This window comes from Mastacembelus armatus, chromosome 22, assembly GCF_900324485.2.
Source record: "Mastacembelus armatus chromosome 22, fMasArm1.2, whole genome shotgun sequence".
NCBI classification, from domain to species: Eukaryota; Metazoa; Chordata; class Actinopteri; order Synbranchiformes; family Mastacembelidae; genus Mastacembelus; species Mastacembelus armatus.
In genome coordinates this window covers 20,127,073-20,146,508 of record NC_046654.1, presented here as the reverse complement: position 1 = coordinate 20,146,508, position 19,436 = coordinate 20,127,073, and the positions used below count along the sequence as shown (strand labels likewise).

Genomic DNA, 19,436 nt, shown 5'->3' with positions numbered 1-19,436 from the left:
TCATACTAGATTAAACAGTTCATTATATAGAATAGACAAACATCCAACAGGACTCTGTGAAAATGTGCTCAAGATGAAATAATAGAACATATATATTAAGTTGTAAAGCTTATAACAAATAAAGAGATGAAATGGTTGCATGTATAAATAAGATCAAAATTAGTAGCTCTCTTCTAAAGACACTATACTAGGAAGGAATTGTCGTAAAGTAAACAAATTTATTAGATTTATTATAGAAATAGGAATGAGGGACACTTTTTTTGAAAGATAAGGTTTCCCTGAAGTCACAGAATGCTCATATTCCAATTCAGTGGGTGGCAGTAATGCACTGTAGCTGGCTTGCAAATCGCCATTAAACAATACAAGAAGAAGAATCCAACGGAAAAAGAAAGTAGCAACAGCATCCTAGTGTGAGATGGTGTTACGTTGTTTTAGTCCGTGTTTGGTTTATGTACAACTGAAAATACAGTAGAGCTAAAGGGAGAAACGCTCAAGTTAATTACTACTGGCAGAAAATGGGTAAGTTAAAATCGACAGCATTTTCTTTAGTTAGCTTGTTAAGCTGTGTTGCGCCAACCATGATAACTAGTTAATGCTAAATTTAGCTGCCCAGACGTTACTACACGCCCCTGCACTCATAAGCCAGTCAATTAAACACAGTGTCACGAAATGTATTTGTGGCAGTTTAGTTAAATAACGACAAGTGGAGTTAATGTGTTGCAGTTACAGAAAATTGTACCAAGCTAACAGTTTTTGAGAAAGCACTTAGCGTTAACGCTAGCGCCACCGTAAGCGTGTTTAAATGAATGTAACATTAACCATAATCCCTGTTGGCTCAAATGCCAGTAACCTTATTGTGGTGCTTATGTGTCCGACGCTGTAGTGAAGGGTGATGTGGTGCCCATCTTTTAAAAACACAGCGACAACGCAGGACATTTAGAAAAGTACCGCACACCTCACGTTATAGTTAACGTAACTACCTGAACATACGACTGCTACTAAGGGCGGTGTTCAGTTTGGCTTCATCATGGGTAATAGTATTTAGACCAACTTAGGTTGTTTATGTTTAAAGCCCCAAAAAACCTGCAAGAAACCATCAGCTGTAATGTCGTAACCTGTTAATCCCATAACGTTATGACTTTGCAGCTGTGGCCATGAGCTCAACGTGTCCAGGCCTGTATTGTGGCAGGATGATGGTCAACGGATCAGTGGAGGGGGAGTGTGGTGTGAGTATTAAACTGACTGATTGGTCTGAGTGGGACTGTGGGCCATCTGTGGTCATGCTGGAACATGCTCTCAAATAGAGATGGAATTGTTGTAATTTTGATTCAATTTTGTGGTTAGTTATCCAAGACTTACAATTTGTGCGGCAGCAGATTACTTCACAAAGCTGTGGGGTTCTGTGGTTCGCTATAGACAAGCCTTGTAAAGAGTTAGTTGTTAATTTTTTGATTAGGGAAAGAAATTAAGGGAATGGGGAGAAGGGGGAAATTTATGTGTAGCTGTTGACTTTGCAGTACATTTTAATAGCTGTCACAGCTATCTCTGCCTGCCTTGTCAGGTTTGTCCACGTGGAGAGCGAGCCAACCTCCAGAAGGTATGTGAACGTTGTACTGAGTCTCCTGAGCTCTACGACTGGCTCTACCTGGGATTCATGGCTATGTTACCTGTGATGCTGCACTGGTTCTTCGTTGAGTGGTACTCTGGAAAGAAGAGGTGTGGTCATATGTAAGATTAGGCTGGAATGACATAGGCATTTTGGCCTGCATGATAAAACTCAGCCTTTATTTAGTTGAATTCTATTTTATGTTTGATATGGTTGCTTTGTGGTCAGTTCACATGAATGTGTTGGAAGGAGGTATCTGCGTTGAGGAAAATCAGTTCTGTGGTTGTGATATATCGGCTTGTGTTTTTATGTATTCAGTTCCAGCGCTCTGCTGCAGCACATCACTGCCATGTTGGAGTGCAGTCTGTCAGCTGTGGTAACTCTGCTGGTCACAGAGCCAATTGGAATGCTTAGCATCCGTTCCTGTCGAGTCCAGATGCTGTCAGACTGGTACACCATGTTGTACAACCCCAGCCCAGATTATGTCAACACATTACACTGCACCCAGGAGGCTGTCTACCCACTGTAAGTATTGATAATGGGAGGGAGAGTTTATTCTACAATCGCTGGAACTAATGTAATGCTGGCAGTGCAAATTCCAAAATGCCTGTGAGATATTGAACCTGGTTGCTTCAGATGGTTAGGTCAGTGCCTTGCAGAGGAGTCATTCTGCATTATTATTGGCACATTCTAATGAACTTTGAATAATACTATTACAGAAATACGTATATACATCATAACATTCTGCAGTTTAACATTACCTTTCAAGGGCATTCAGTTCCTTTAAAAAATGCAGGTTATCACATAATTTTTTATCTTTTATAATGTGTCATTTAACTTTCTCTGATAATAATGGTGTTCTTACAAAGAAATACATAGAAATTATTTGTCAACTTCAAACATACTAATTTCCTCTTTCTGATATTTGTGGTGTATATTTTTCATTACTGCTTTTATGTTTATTTCCTTCCTCAGCTACACCATTGTATTAATCTATTATGCATTCTGCTTGGTACTCATGATGCTACTGCGCCCTCTGCTCGTCAAAAAGATAGCTTGTGGTCTGGGCAAATCTGACCGCTTCAAAAGCATCTATGCTGCTCTGTACTTCTTCCCCATCCTCACTGTGCTGCAGGCTGTGGGAGGAGGACTGTTGTGTGAGTATTAATGAGTGGCAGCAGAATGAGTTCACATCAAACTGGTATCAGTTTTTGAGTTATGACCAAATGACATAATTAATAATTGCTTTAGTTTAAAATGATGCTTAATTGTGTTATTTGACCTGTTTGGCTGTGAGTGACAATTTTTTGTGTTTCAGACTATGCGTTTCCTTACATCATATTGGTCCTGTCTCTGGTCACACTGGCTGTTTACATGTCAGCCTCTGAGATACAGGTAACATACATGGCACTATCTTCATAGTAATAATAATGATAATAATATGGCAGATTAAAACGGCTATGATTTTAAATAAGGTATTATGCCCTAGAAGGTTCTTACAAAGGTCTGTGACAGGTTCTTTCTTTTGACTTTGGAATGATTGTACTTTGTGGAATAATTGTCAGTTTTAAGTTGTAGTCTTTGTCTTAATATTATTGTAGGAAAGATATCACAGTATTTATCACTGACATGTTTAAGAGGCATTTCAGAATCATGGAGCATTTAGTATGTTTTGTTGGAAGCTGATCTCCCAGTATTATTAATTTTAACTTGTCCTGTCTCTGTGTGTGCTCCCCCACCAATCCCATAGTCTTTTAAACATCTGTTTGCTAAGAAGAAGCGTCTTGTTGTCCTGTTCAGCCATTGGCTGCTCCATGCATACGGCATCATCTCTATCTCCCGACTGGACAAGCTAGAGCAAGACTTGCCACTTCTGGCCCTTGTGCCTGGTCCTGCACTGTTCTACATTGCCACAGCTAAATTCACCGAGCCCAGCCGCATCCTGTCTGAGGGCGGAAATGGACATTGAGCTGCTTTCATAAGGAATTCAACAGCAATGAACCTTTACTAATGGCTCCAGTCAAATGTTTCAGCTTCTAGTTCTGTGCCATTACCCAATAAAACAGTGTTATTCAGTAATATACAGGGTTTGAATGCAGATTCAGGTTCTGGGCTTTAGTGTGAATAAAATTGCTCCACCAGCCAGTGGCTTTATAGTTACAGCATCATGAGGTTTATAGCTTAGCTGGGCATGCTAATCGCCAGTGGGGAAACAAGTTTATGATCAAGATCAACGTCAAATGATGTGGAAGTACATTAACAGTTAAGGTGGACATAAATAATAACTTGTCCTTTTTTTTTTTTTTTTTTCAGTCTCTTTTCATGATTCCTCAACACGACAGGTGGTCTCACAGGTTGTTTCTCGATCACTTGACCTATCAGTTATAATCAAGTGTTGAGATGACCAAATAGAATTTTGTTAGTGTTTAACATTATACTTTTCCTATCGAAGTATAACTTCATGAAAAGTATCTCTTCACTGCACAAAACAAACTGAGAACTGCTCACTCTCAGTAGCATAGTTGTCACTGATTGTATTTATTCAATTTAGATTGATCTAGTTTTCTTTTAAATAAATTCTCCTGTAGTCCATAAAATAATTGCAGATTTTAATGACAAGTTACTAGAGTCCAAATTGTCTTTAAACGGCTCATTTAATCAGACAGTACTTTTTTAACATGTGCTGATTAATACTTGATTATTGATGGATGTGCTGGCACTGCCATCACCTTATCTAGATTATCCCTGTTTTGGGAGATTCAAGTCTGAAGTTCAATATCCTGATCCTTTATGCCTATTTTATATTAATTTGACATACTTTGTGACTTTTGTACATTTTCATCTTGTAAATACAGTTAATGCTATGAGGAGTTCCAGTGTGGTGAAGCAATTCACCTGTACATATTTAAAAGGACACCTCAGCCACCTCCAGCCACTATCATTACAGTGCAGCCACAGAGCTGTACATCCATTTCTCTGAACAAAGTCCTGTTCAAGAATCCTGTAACAGTTTTCCTAATCATTTTGGTGGAAAAATCTGTTCAGTGAATGATTAAAAAATACACTTAACCAGTGTACAGTAGCTTCTTATTCCAAATCGAAATACTAACTTGAAATAACATTTGACTTTGCATGATTTGCACAAAACAAATGCAAACCTTAAGCATTTCTCTACATCGAGTTTCTGTTGTATTAGACACACATTAGAACACATTAGGTTAGAAGAATGTTGCTGCATTTGTGGAAATACCTCTGGAACTGCAGTAGATGTTGCTTCAATGATCAAAAGTGTTTAATGGTTTGCTAAGTTGAAGCTGCTAATAGTTATGTATACTGTACATTTATGAATGTTTGCAGATAATGGTGGGTTTTATTGAGGATTTGCATCATACACATAGGCTCATAATGATGAATATGACTATTACTAAAATTCAGTGTAGCACCTTGTATGACTTCATGTAACTTGACGCAACTTGTTTTGTTATTGAACGTGTTTAGTGGTCCTGTCAGCATGAGCTGTATTTTTATGTCACACTGGTAAGTCTTATATACCTGCAGTCAAAGGCAAACAGTGTTGTCTCTCCTAACTGCAGATCTATTTTATACTTCATAAGCTAAATATGAAAAATAAAGCATGGACTTTTTGCTAGATTTATTATTGCATTTCTCATGTAAAGTGCACTGCTTGAGTCTGAAGTTTGATACAATTACTTTTTCTCCCTGAACCTGCCTTCCTACCAGACATGCAGGGCAAATATATACGTAGTTATTGAGGAATGACCTGATAATTAAAGTTAATGAATAGTTCCTGAATAATTTGAGGTAGTGAGTAAATAGCTAAAGAACAATGGGGTTCTTATATGAAAAAGTAGGTAATTATTAGTTTATTAGTCTAATAGTTGTATTATTAATTATACAACTATTAGAGAGAAAATTCAGCAGATGCTTCCTATACCTGCAATAAATGAATCTTCTACTACAGTAGCTCTTGAATCATCTGTAGGACCTCAGTTATGTTTAGACTGCTTCTCTCCCATAGATCTCTCTGAATTTACATCAGTAGTTGCTTCATCGAAATCATCAACGTGTCTCTTAGACCCCATCCTGACTAGACTGCTTAAAGGCACCCTGCCATTAATGAACTCATCTTTATTGGACTTGGTAAATTTATCTCTAGTAACAGGCTACGTACCACAGGCCTCTAAGACTGCAGTAATCAAACCTTTACTCAAAAAGCCTAGTCTTGATCCAGGAGTCTTGGCTAATTATAGACCAATATCCAACCTGCCATTTATTTCTAAAATCCTAGAAAAAGACCACTTACACAGGAATGAACTATTTGAAGATTTTCAATCAGGATTTAGAGCACATCATAGTACAGAAACAGCACTGTTGAAAGTTACCAACGATCTTCTCTTAGCCTCAGATAATGGACTTGTTTCAATACTTGTCCTCCTAGACAGTGCAGCATTCGACACCATTGACCACAACATCTTATTACAGAGACTGGAGCATGTGATTGGTATCACAGGAACAGCGTTAAAGTGGTTCCAATCCTATTTATCGGACAGATTCCAGTTTGTTCATGTCCATGATGAACCTTCCACACGAACAAAAGTTAGTTATGGAGTTCCACAAGGCTCCGTGCTAGGACAGATTCTGTTCACCCTGTACATGCTTCCTTTAGGATATGTCATTAGGAAGCACTCTATTAATTACCACTGCTATGCAGATGACACTCAGTTATATCTATCTATTAAAGCTGTTAACACAAACCAGTTAACCAGACTTCAAGCCCGTCTAACTGACATAAAGGCCTGGATGACAAGTAACTTTTTACTTTTAAACTCAGAGAAAACAGAAGTCATTATATTTGGGCTAAAAAATCTCAGAAATAACTTTTCTAAAATTATAGCTACTCTAGATGGCATAGCCCTGGCCTCCAGCACTACTGTAAAAAACCTTGGAGTTATTTTTGACCAGGACATGTACTTTAACTCACACATAAAACAAATCTCTAGAACTGCATTCTTTCGCCTGCACAACATTTCCAAAATTAGGAACATCCTGTCTCAAAATGATGCAGAAAAACTAGTCCATGCATTTGTTACCTCAAGGCTAGATTACTGTAACTCATTACTATCTGGATGTCCCAATATGTCCATAAAAAGCCTCCAATTAATCCAGAATGCCGCAGCCAGAGTCCTGACAGGAACTAGCAAGAGAGATCATATTTCTCCTATATTGGCTTCTCTTCATTGGCTCCCTGTAAAATACAGAATAGAATTTAAAATCCTTCTTCTCACATATAAATCCCTTCATAATCAAGCTCCTTCTTACCTTAAAGACCTCATAGTACCATATTATCCCAATAGACCACTTCGCTCTCAGAGTGCAGGTCTACTTGTGGTTCCCAGAGTTTCCAGGCAGAGCCTTTAGTTATCAAGCTCCTCTCCTATGGAACCAGCTCCCAGCCTGGGTTCAGGAGGCACACTCTCTATACTTTTAAGGTTAGACTTAAAACCTTCCTCTTTGACAAAGCATATAGTTAGGGCTGGCTTCAGGCAACCCTGAACCATCCCTTAGTTATGCTGCTATACCCCCCCCCCCCCCCCCATGTATATTCCACCATTGAATGTTACTAACCTTGTGCTCTCTCCCTCTCTCTCTCTCTCTGTACCTTCTGCAGGTGTCCCTGGTCCTGGAGCTGTATATCGCTGATGTGCAGTTATTGGTCCCACCAACCTGCAGTGTCTATTTGTTGTTTATTGTTGCTGTTCTTTTCTCTCTGCTCTATCCACTCACCCCAACCGGTCGAGGCAGATGGCCGCCCAAACTGAGCCCGGTTCTGCTGGAGGTTTTTTCTTCTGTTAAAGGGAGTTTTTCCTCTCCACTGTTGCCAAGTGCTTGCTCATAAGGGAATTGTTGGGTTTTTAGTTTTTGTAAAGTGCCTTGAGATGATTTGTATTGTGATTTGGCGCTATACAAATAAAATTGAATTGAATTGAAATGTTTCCATTAGCACCAGTGAAGACTGTAAACAGTACAGACATATGTCTGTCGGGATTCTCAGTCATCCAGGTGAATTTATCTAGAGGTTGAATCATGGCAACTGGACTTCTAGTTTTTAGTTTACTCATCTGAGTAGCGAAACATTTCGACCTAACAACTAGAAGTCCAGTTGCCATGACTCAACCTCTAGAGGCCAATCCTGGTCCTTGAGGGCCACCGCCCTGCTTGTTTTCGAACTATCCTTGCTCTACCCACTGCTCATTACCTGGACCAGGTGTGCTCAGTCCATTAGAATCTGGAAGGTACCATCTCAGAAGAGGGTGGAAGTGAGGGGAAGACCAAGTGAAATGGTATCCCCCCAACTTCTGATTGACTGAACACACTTGACCCAGGTAATGAGCAGTGGGTGGTGCAGGGATAGTTGGAAAACAAGCAGGACATTAGCCCTTGAAGACCAGGATTGGCCACCCCTGCTCTAGAGTACAGACATACTGTGACATGTGACCTCTCCTTTGATCATACAAGTCTCAGTATATGTATGATTACTAATACAAAAATATGTTAGTGCTTTCTGCCAACACTGCTTTGGAACTCAAAAAGAAACCAAAGACCATTTTTAAGAACACTCACTTTTAATTATACATTGCAGTGTATTAAATGCTATATTTCTTTTGTATGTACACATAAGCTCTCAGTGCAAACCTCTTATGAACAAATGGTAAATGGTCTTACAGTCATTGAGTGCTTTTCTGCACTTAAGTGCAGTCAAAGCACTTTTTACACTATTTGCTCATTCACCCATACGCTCACACAATACCACACCACTGGAACAGCCACCAGAGGTGATTCGGGGTTCAGTGTCTTGCCCAAGGACACTTCTACACGTGAACTAATCAAGCCAAGGATCAAACCACCAACCCTTTGGTTTATGGCGGGCATGCTCTACATCCTGAGCCACACCCACTCAGGCCTTAAGCAACAATGTATGCTTAGAATAAGTGATGAGTTTCCTCAAAGTAGCCATGTGTACTATGGCTACAGTAAGACATTGGTGAACATACATCACCATCAGTAATATTTCCCCTGGAAATCTTTTATACTACGTGAAAGTTTTACAAGGACCAACAGAAGTGCTGGAGCCAATCCCAGCTGACACTGGATGGTACACCCTGGAGAGATCACAAGTCTATCACGGCTGACACAGAGAAATAGAAAACACTCACTCAAATTCACACTAAGAGGCTATTTAGATTCACCAATCAACCTAACCTTTATGTTTTTGGATAGTGGGAGAAAGCGGGAGCTGCAAATATATTTTTAAAAATAAGTTAACAGTAAACATATTTATTCTGAGCATATCTGTAAAATATTGACTGTTTGCATTTTATTCTCTTGGCAACGTCAGCAGACAATTGTTCTTACGGTAACTTACATTAGGAAACTTATACACTTGGTTATTCATATTAGATGGTGGACTTTTTGAATATTGAAAAGCCAGTGGTGATGATAAATGCTGCTATGATTGCTTTAAAGGGACTATTGTAGATAGCTACAGTAGGTAACTTGCTCACAAACTTACAATTCCTACATTAGCTGAGCTAGTGTACAAGACAAGCATGCAGGTGGAAAGCTGAATTGAGTGTAACAAAATGCAGAAGATTTTGCGTATGATGACAATAAGATATGATGCAGAGGAAGGCATGGTTAATTCAACTCAAAAGACAATTATCAAATGTGAATGTTAAACACAAGGCATTTTACAGATTAACCCAAACCCCATGGCAATGTACAGCCTGATATGATGATAATATTCTACCAGTATACTGATGATAGATGTTATGGATGCCATTTGCACAGTGGGCCACTCCAGCATAGTTCATGGTGTCAATATAACTTGGGACATCTAGCCATGTCACACAGCAGCTCTGCCATGCTAATGCTGAGAAAGTGGAAGCCTTTTTGCATCCAATATAAAAGTTCAGTTTTGCTCTCCACCAGAAGTACCACAATACCTATACTGTATTTGCTGGAAACACTTTCATTTCAATACAAAATGTGAGTTTTATTTGAATTTATAATTTTTTGTATTCCCATGCATCTGAGAAATGATTAATTACTTTGCATTTCTGTCCATTTAAGTCCAAGATTCACTGTCTACTAGAGATATATCAATGCCCATTAACAGGGCAATTTATAACTGCATTTTCCCATTTAACCGAATATACAAGTATTGTGCATCCCTAGTATCTCAAAGGTTCACTAAGGTTTGACAAGAAGTTAATGCATATTGCTTTACACTTAGGATTGATAATTGGACTGATATTACTGCCACGTCTACACACCATATTAACTGACTGTATTTCAGCAGATATAATTACCTAAGGTAAAATACAGAGATGTAATTCAGCTTTGTAATTCGGCCTTCACTGTGTAGCCTCTGACTCAAACAGCAACAAACCATGCCACCACAATATTGTCCCATCTCTTTAAAAAAAGTTGATCAATACTATTATGTCAACAGTAAAGGACAGACAACACCTTTTAGTAAGCTAGAGGAAGCTCCAGTCCAGACCACAGCAATCCTGATGTATGGACCTAGCTTTCAATTTACTCAGAGTCTGACTCAACAAGCTTCAAATCTTTCCCACCTAAATGTCGACCTACCACCATTACTACAGAACAGTACAGCCCTTTCAAATTCCCCACCCAAATATTAATTTTAATTAAACAAGTCCTAGTCATAGTATATACAAAAGAAAACAACAGGCTCCACTAATCAGCTCTGATCACTTCTGGATATAAATGATGATAATGCACAGAGTTCCCACCAGTCCCAGGGCCTGAATACCCAAGAACCAGAGCAGCAGCCAGAAGAGGACAATCACTACTGGCTCCACTATTTTGTCCCCAAAGTACATTTGGCTGAAGCCCATCCCTCGCAGACACTTGTTGAGCATCCCAAACAGAGTCCCCATCCGGTCACAGTCATCTAACTGAGGCTCTCTCATGGTTAGGTCTTCCATGAGGGGCCATCTGGCCCTGGGGTTGCTGGGATGTTGAAGTCGAGTTTGGCCACCATCAACCTGTGGAGATAAAGTTCAGGACAGGTTACTCATACACATGAACACACAGTGACAGTGAAGTCCACCCCACACCATTAATGAAGAGCTGCTCGTACTTTGTCATAGCATAACAAATATCATTGTATCAGTATGGGCCTCATTCAATTCAATTCAATTTGTATAGCGCCAAATCACAATACAAATCATCTCAAGGCACTTTACAAAAAAACGATCTGAGGCTAGGAAGAGAGCATTGATGACTTACAACAGTCCTGTTTCTGTGCTGTGATGTGCTCTAAATCCTGATTGAAAACTGAAAACAGTTAATTCCTGTATAAGTGGCCTGATAGCTGCTTAGCGACAGCTTTTTCAAGGATTTTAGAAATAAATGGTAGGTTGGATATTGTTCTATAATTAGCCAAGACTTCTGGATCAAGACTAGGCTTTTTGAGTAGGGGTTTGATTACTGCAGTCTTAAAAGCCTGGACATCTTTGAGCAGTCTAGTCAGGATGGGGTCAAGTGATTTAGATGAAACAATCGAGGTTAGTTTAGAGATCTAAAGGATAAGTCTAAACCTAACTGAAGATGATTCAAGAGCTACAGTGGTTGAAGCTTCATCTGGGGCAGCTGCAGGAAGGATGTGATGAATTTTATGTTAGATTTTTTGTCAGCCTTTCAGTGTTGAAAAGAAATCTGGGCTTGTTCTTTTCCTCTATTAGTGATGAATAGTATGCAGTTCTGGCTTTAGGTAGAGCTTTTCTACATTATTAGACAGTTTTTCCAGTTCTTCTAAGTTTATGGTAGCATTGTCAGACAAACATCTGCTCTAGCAGAATTTTATTAAGGAATGATCTGACAAAATAGGATTGGAAGGACAGACTATTAAATGTTAAATTTTAAAGGTGTGATTAACGTGTTTATTTACATTTACATTGTACAATGTGTGCCTATGTGCATGTACAATATATGGACATCAATGGATAAATAAATACTAGGTAAGGTAACTACAGTATGTTCATGTGATGAACATCTACAAGAATTAAAATCTCCCACTGTAACGACTATTTGAACTAGGCACTAAATCAGACAGAAAGTTAGGACGCTCAGTTAAAAACTCTGAGTAAGGGGCAGGTGGATGGTACACAGTGAAAAGTAGAACTGGTAGGACTGGTGTTTTCCAGTCCGGATGTGAGAGACTAAGAGTGACGCTCTCAAATGAGTTATAACTGTTCTGAGGATGAAAGTTTAATAAGTTTGAGTGGAAGATTACAGCTACTCCTCCACCTCGACCTGTGCTGCAAATACAGGAACATTACACAGTTTTTATGAGTGGGGGGGGTTGATTCATTCAGGCTGACATATTCATCTTGCTGTAGCCAGGTTTCAGTGAGACAGAGTAAGTCAATTAGGTGATCAGTTATCAAATCATTTACTAACCGATTTAGATTAAATGGACCTGATAGTTAATAATCCTCATTTAACTGTTCGGTTTTTCTAATCGGCGAGAAGGTCTAAGGTCTAAGGAAACTGCAGAGAGGCGTTTAAGGGTATATTCACAAATGTGGCTTGTTTGCTTTGTTCGAAATAAGGGGGGATACATTGTTGCACTTTTCTTCTGGGTCTTTTGTGTTCACAAGGTAACAGTCATGCACGAACCAACTGTTCTCTCATTGCTCAGAAATGTTACTCAGAAGGTGGCGGTAATGCACCATACGTTGTTTGCCAAGCACCTTATCAATAATAATCAGCAGCGTGTGTGGCTAGTTTGTTTGGCTGTGTTTCTCTGGCTAATGTACCAGTGTTCGCTAAACAAACAAAATGAAAAAAAAACAAACTTTCTTCTAGTTCTTCTATCTCTTCTTCTTTTGTTTTGGTTGACAGTTGGTAATTGGGCATCCATTACTGCTCTCTCTGTCTCAGTGTGAACCACAGTTGTGTCTGTTGTTCCGGTAACCGTGTTGATTACGTTCACAGTGCAAACGAATCGCTTGGATGGAAGCATGCCGAGACCACCCCTTCTTGGTGATCTTGGCACATTTGTTTAACCCCAAACGAACCGATCTTTGGGGTTAAACACTCCTTGTTTCAAAACAACTGCCCAGGTGTGCATACACACTAAGACTGAGTCCTGGTCCCCACTCTAGATTGTCAAACTTTAGGTTGGCTAATAAACTTGGCCAAATTTCTAGAGATGAGAGCAGCACCATCCAAAGTGGGATGGATGCCGTCCCTGGATTTGATGCCACCCGCTCTGACCCCAGGAATACATTTGACTATGGTTGCTGGTAGGGGTGTAACAATATACCATTGCCACGGTTCGGTTCATGGTTTTGGAGCCATGGTTCGGTTCAGTTTGGTTCAGTTCGGTTCGGTTCACTGTCATGGTAGGGTTCATGTCATGGTACCAAGAATGCTAGGGAACACCAGATTAACTTAACATAACAACAACAATAACTTGACTTTATCTTTATTAACTTTATACATTGGCTTTACTTTTTTCAGCATACCTATCGGCATATCTGAGTAAACTAAAATTAAATAATCCCAATGTAGACTAGTCAAAAATAAATACTGGTTTGTCTAGTTTAACATACACTTGGAATGTTCAATTAGGTTTTAGGTTCTTCTTCAAAAAGACCATCATGTCCACATTCTCAGGTGAGAGGCTTGCTCTCTGTGCTGTAGCAATGTCCCCTGCAGTAGAGAACACCTTCTCGCTGGGGACAGATTTTGCTGGGACTCCAAGGTAGCATTTAGCCAACTTGGCTACATGAGGAAACTGGCTCTCATTGTCCTTCCACCATGCAAGTGGATTTGACTCCACTGGAAGAGTTGGCACTTGCCTGTAACACTCAACCTCTTCTTTCACTATTTGAGGTGGAGACTTGAGTGCAGGAGTGCTCAGCTTCATTGGAAATAACTTTCCAAACACTTCAGAGATTGGTGCTCTTTTGGCTGGAGGATAACTACTGCTGGATGCCATATCTAACTGCTCCTGTGAGGCCTGGGCCTAACAAGAACAAAGCCACAAAATAGTTTCAAGTTAATATTGCAAAGCATAGTGATGCTCATTTCTGATTATCTAAGTTTCTGTTTAGATAGAGTTAAATGCAGAAATTTATGAAATAAATACACATTTTATATATATATATATATATATATATATATATATACACACACACACACACACACACACACACACATATATGGTATTTGTAAAGTGGTTTTCAAAGGACATATTTACTAGTAATATGCAATGCAGGACTATGTGAAACTAAATAGTATTGGTAAAATTAAATTTATTAAATTAAGTTTGGATTAAAACAAAAAAATACCTGCTGGGGATTGTTTTCCACAATCTTATCCATCAGGATATTAAAAATGTTGCTGCACATGGTTTTATCAAGAAAAGGCAGAGATTTAAAATGTGAGTTACGTGTAGTGCTCATATGAAGAAACTGCACAAGTATTGAGTCAGATTCTGGGTATCTTTTCATTAAGTCATACAAAATGGCAGATTTGACATCTTTAACAACTATTGTATCTGTGTCACTAACTTTCATAGACTCCAGGATTGTATATTTCAGTGGCATTATCATTGAAACTGTTGGCAGCTGTTCTGTGCTCAACAGAGTTGGGACAATGTTCAGTGGTTTAAGAACCTGAATGATGTCCTCAGTTACTTTTCCATCTTCATCAGACAGAGGAACAATGTCCTTTATGTTCCTCTTAACACTCCTGTCTCTAAGTGCTGAGAAAACAGCAGCCTGTTCTTCAAGGTAGTGCTCAATCATATCATAGCTTGAGCTCATCCTGAATGAAACATCCTGAATGAGCTTGTGTGGAGGCAGTTGGAGCATCTCGTTTGTCCGTAGGTACTGCTGCAGCAGTAGTGCTACAATGGAAAAAAGTGACCACCTTTCGCATTCTGCCTAAAAGCCGCGACATCTGGTTAACACCCATTCCCTTCTGTGATGCCAGATTAACTGCGCGTGCAAAATATTGAATATTTGGTGAAAATCCGACTGCTTCAACTGCATTAATATTTTTAGCATTATCTGTTGTCAGGAATAATGGTGTTTTCTCTGTCGATTTCCACTCTGCTACAGCTCCCTGTAGTATTTCCAACAGATGAGCACTTGTGTTTCTTTCATAGACAGTGCGTGTCTTCAGAACAGGATTTGCAATTACCCTGTTGTCCGTAATGTGGTGCGCGGTGATCGTAATGAAGAACTGAGTTGCACGGGAGGGCCACCCATCCATAGTTAAAGCAATGAATTTTGCATTGCTCAGGTCCTCCAGCAGTTTGGCTTTTACTTCGCTGTAAAGTTGAAGCAGCACATTCTGACTGAAATGCGGTCGGCTCAGTAATTGGTATCTGGGCTCCAAGACACTGAGCAAATGCGAGAATCCATCGTTCTCAACTGAAAACATCTATTGCCTTGGTAATTGTTTGAGCACAGTCGGAGTTAGCTTGTAGTTTCAGTCTAAAGGCAGTGGGAATAGTTTCCTGTTTTTGACTCTTCTTATGTGTACCGCTGATGTCAATCTTGGGGTGACGTCTTCGAAGATGCGCTTGCATATAAAAAGTGTTTCCTGTCGTATAAGTTTTGTGAAACAGGTTCACCAGATGGTGTGCGCTTTGTCTACGACAGGCATTCCATTCGTGTACTCCACTGGAAAACCAAAATGTTCCCACACAGGAGACTTAAATGTGTCCAGGGGTTCTGAAATCTCAATATTACACGCAGCAGCCATCCCGCGTACAATAACAGCCGAGTGTGATTTTCTCACTCCCAAGTCACATGACGTGCAGCAAAACAGCAACTTTAGAGTATAACATTTAGAACAAAATGCACAACAAAAGCTCATATTAGTCATTACTAATACTGAGTATATAATCATATAATATACCATGATAGTTCCGCGATACATACTGTTGGTGGTCTATCACGGTTTTTCAGTTCGGTTTAAGATATTGTTACACTCCTAGTTGCTGCAGTCTCCTATTTCGTGTTTCTGACAATGGAGCTGCCAATTTTTCAGAGTTGGTTTCTCGGGATGTGTCGCTGAGTGGGAACTATCTCAAATACAGTACACATAGTTGTCAGTAGTCTGACAGTAACCAATGATCTTTGGCTGTACACTGAAAGTGTACAGGTAAAAGGCAATACAGAATCAACATTGGGGTAACCATAATTATTGGCAGATATTCTGTATCAAAGGGCAAAAAAAGACACCGCAAATTAATTCACTGACTAACATGATGAAATAAAAATGTATTTTGGCTGTTTTTGGGGTTGTGTTATTACCTGCACATAGACCAATGACCTGCACATGTTCAATTTTTCTGAGATAAATAACCTCAATTCAAAGTGAGACATATTTACCAGGTCACATTGTTTTCTGAAGTCACATTTTCCCAGGTGTGCATCCTTACATATTTATAATTGTATCTATATCATAGTTTTAACTTACCACATTCAGTACTGTGATCAAGTAGCTCTCAAAAATCTAATTTACTGAATTCTGTAGCTGTTTGAGAGTGTGTGATTCATATCAGCATTTTTGCTTAATATATAGCACTGTGCAGATATTTTACACACTTTAGATGTTTTAGATTCTAATCACACAACCCAATAAGGTGTCTGATTGATCCCAGGTTAATTGTGCAGGACAACTTCTCTAGAGTACATCTAGAGTACATAAAGAACTATTTTCAGAGGCAAGAAGAAACAGGAGTCCTGCATCAGATAGTCTTACCCCAACAGAGCCCTGATCTGGGCACAGTGGCATCAGTCTGGGATCACATGCAGAGACAGAATATAATGGGACAGCTTGAATCTACAGAACTGAAACTTCACCAAGGTGTTGCAAAGCACTGTGTTCAGGTCAAACCAAAGAGGACTGCTGCTGGTTTAAAGGACAAAGGGGTAGGCTGCAAATACTGATTAGATTTAGGCTTTGTTCTCTTAACTGCACTTTGTATGAAGTTAACTGATAAACAAAAAACATCTTATGCAATTTATATTAAAAGCATCCCCTGTGTATTTTTAGTGCTTCAAATTTTTGCACAGTACTATAATTATCAGATTATTCCACCATTGAATGTCACTTTACTCTCCCATAGTTTGTTCTTTCTCTCTCTCTGTACTTTGTGCAAGTGTCCCTGGTCCTGCAGCTGTTTATCGCTGATATGCAGTTACTGGTCCCACCAACCTGCAGTGTCTATTTGTTGTTTATTGTTGCTGTTCTTTTCTCTCTGCTCTATCCACTCACCCCAACCAGTCGAGGCAGATGGCCGCCCAAACTGAGCCCGGTTCTGCTGGAGGTTTTTTCTTCCGTTAAAGGGAGTTTTTCCTCTCCACTGTCGCCAAGTGCTGCTCATAAGGGGATTTGTTGGGTTTCTATGTAAAGTGCCTTGAAATGATTGTACTGTGATTTGGAACTATACAAATAAACTGAAGTGAAACTGAACTGAATCAGACTTGGTATCTGCAAATAACTAATATTAGGAGATCCCTACAAACTCTGTAAAATAAAGGGTTTCCAACTGTAATTACTATTTGAATACTCGTGTGCATATCTCCCTAGACAATTCGTGGAACTTACTGTAAAAGGCAGTTCTGTTTCCTCAAGGTGTGCACTGACCTGAAGACTGTACATTTATATGTACAAGTTAGCCAACACCTCAGCAGCTGGTTAAATCCTCTTTGAACTGTGACTGGTACTTTTTTTCTTATTTTCAAGACCTAATACCTAATCCTATAATCCTTACTCTAGATATATATGTACATGTGTCATTCCTTTCTGAATCAGTAATCACATGGCAGTCTGTAATGATTAACTTCCTTACTTCCTAACTGAACTAAATTGTGATCTGATACACACACTATCAAGGCTACACTTCCTCTAATACATTCCACCTGCTGACTTTCTAAACAACAATCACAAATGTGGTTTTACTTGTTAGTCAAAAAGTGTAGCAAGTACCTTTGTAGCTAGTAGGGATGGGAACCGAGACCCGACATTAAACAAGTCCCGGGGCTAAATTTTGGAAGACCGCAATATCAATAAGCTCCAGCCTTAGTGGGGCTATTATCAGTATCGAAGGAATCACATTAAATGTGCACATTTAGCCCATGTGGTCAAATATCCATCCACGTGTAATATATGTTTGCTATTTGCACAGAAAACTAGACACCTCTCTCAGCACTTCACCCTGACTATCTCCCTGCTGTGTCAGTGAGGTGGGGCTGTTGTTCACACACGTTACAAAGCCCACACTCATGGCAGCAACAGACACATTAACTCAAGATCAAGGATGACGGAGAGAGCTGTGTTCCAAAGTGTAGCTCTACTTCTTAAAAGTTGATGTACCGCACACTGTCACAAGTCTAGGAAATGTAATTCATGTTCTAAATTTCTTTCTTCCTCAAAAAGTATCGATAAGAGCACCGTTAAAATACTGGATCAATAAGCAGTATCAATAAGAGTAGTAGTATCGTTAAAATCTTTGCGATACTACCCATCCCTAGTAGCAAGTGCCTTTAGTTGAAATGTAAAACTGTTGCAAGCTAGTTTTTTATTATTTTGGCATTCTTCTAAAATAAGACGTCAGTGTTTGTTGTCTGCTGTCTGAATTCCCACCTTGATTACATTTCAAGCATAACATCTGGGATTTAAGTAGTAAGGTAAATGCCAACTACTGCAGATGGAATGAGCGCTGTCGGTAGGCTAGTTACCAATTTCATTCCTGTGTGAACATACTAAATTTGATAATAAAACAAAGAGCACAACCCACTTTCCCACTATGAGGCTGACTTTTTATTGTACTCAAGATGAGCCTTTTCTCTTGTGACTACAAAAGCATCCCCTTTAATGTTGCTGTGTCGAAATATGAAAAGGCACCTACCTTCTGTAGGAATAAACTACTGTATTGTACGGTTCACAGCACTTAACGAATGGTTACATAATTATATATTAACCACGCAGATACTTATTTGATGGGCTCATGTACATAAGTCGGCCTTCGGTACTTCCTTTTGTTCAATCTTCATATTCACAACACGTGTACCACAAGCTATATATTGTTTTTCTTTTCTGAAACAACATTTTAAGTGTCAGATTTTTAAATGGAGTCTGACTCACATGTTGGTACAATCCTGGCTTGTTAATTTACATAGCCTAGGCAATACAGAATAACTTAACTGGAAACTTAAACAGTAGAATGAAACTGACGAGGGATTCTCTACTATCAACCTGACCACACAGGTCCCCTCCCGACTGGTTGTTCATGAATGTCCCGTGTAAAGGTGACAAGATTTGCATTAAGGAAATTTAATAAACGGTTACAACTAGCTTGTTAACGTCACATTTCTTTTGCTTTACCGGGTGTCGCTGATGGTGTAGCGCGGTCTGCCTTGCACCGTGAACAGGTGGAGTAACGTTGAGCGAACTCCTTTGGTTTTCTGACGGCAGCTCTTCAAATTCACGTCGATGAAAAATATACCGGTCATTTACAGAAGGATTTACAGCGGCCATTTTAAAAGTAGTTCACTGACAGTAACTTTCAGAAATAAAAACATGCAAATGAAGTTTACCGACAGCGTACTCCCAATATCCGCCCTGAGTGGTGACGCGTTCCCGATAAGTTCGCGAGAGCACAGCATTAACCAATTGCTGACCCCCAGAGCCAGCAGTGTCAACCAAACCCTGCTACCGACAGGCGCCACCTTCAGGCGAGGAAGGCAAT

General features: G+C 39.5%; 2 protein-coding genes across 2 annotated transcripts; one reads left to right on the top strand and one right to left on the bottom strand.

Moving 5' to 3' along the window:
- Positions 1–361: 361 nt before the first annotated feature.
- Positions 362–3,910, top strand: jkamp (jnk1/mapk8 associated membrane protein). Its single transcript, XM_026310003.1, has 7 exons — positions 362–519; positions 1,147–1,226; positions 1,562–1,716; positions 1,925–2,131; positions 2,582–2,763; positions 2,925–3,001; positions 3,357–3,910. The coding sequence occupies exons 1-7, from the start codon at positions 516–518 to the stop codon at positions 3,573–3,575; spliced, it is 924 nt and encodes a 307-aa protein (XP_026165788.1). The 5' UTR covers positions 362–515; the 3' UTR covers positions 3,576–3,910.
- A 4,318-nt stretch (positions 3,911–8,228) lies between these two features.
- Positions 8,229–19,322, bottom strand: fam241a (family with sequence similarity 241 member A). Its single transcript, XM_026307639.1, has 2 exons — positions 19,073–19,322; positions 8,229–10,701 (listed from the first exon to the last, which is right to left on the bottom strand). The coding sequence occupies exons 1-2, from the start codon at positions 19,223–19,225 to the stop codon at positions 10,405–10,407; spliced, it is 450 nt and encodes a 149-aa protein (XP_026163424.1). The 5' UTR covers positions 19,226–19,322; the 3' UTR covers positions 8,229–10,404.
- Positions 19,323–19,436: the final 114 nt, after the last annotated feature.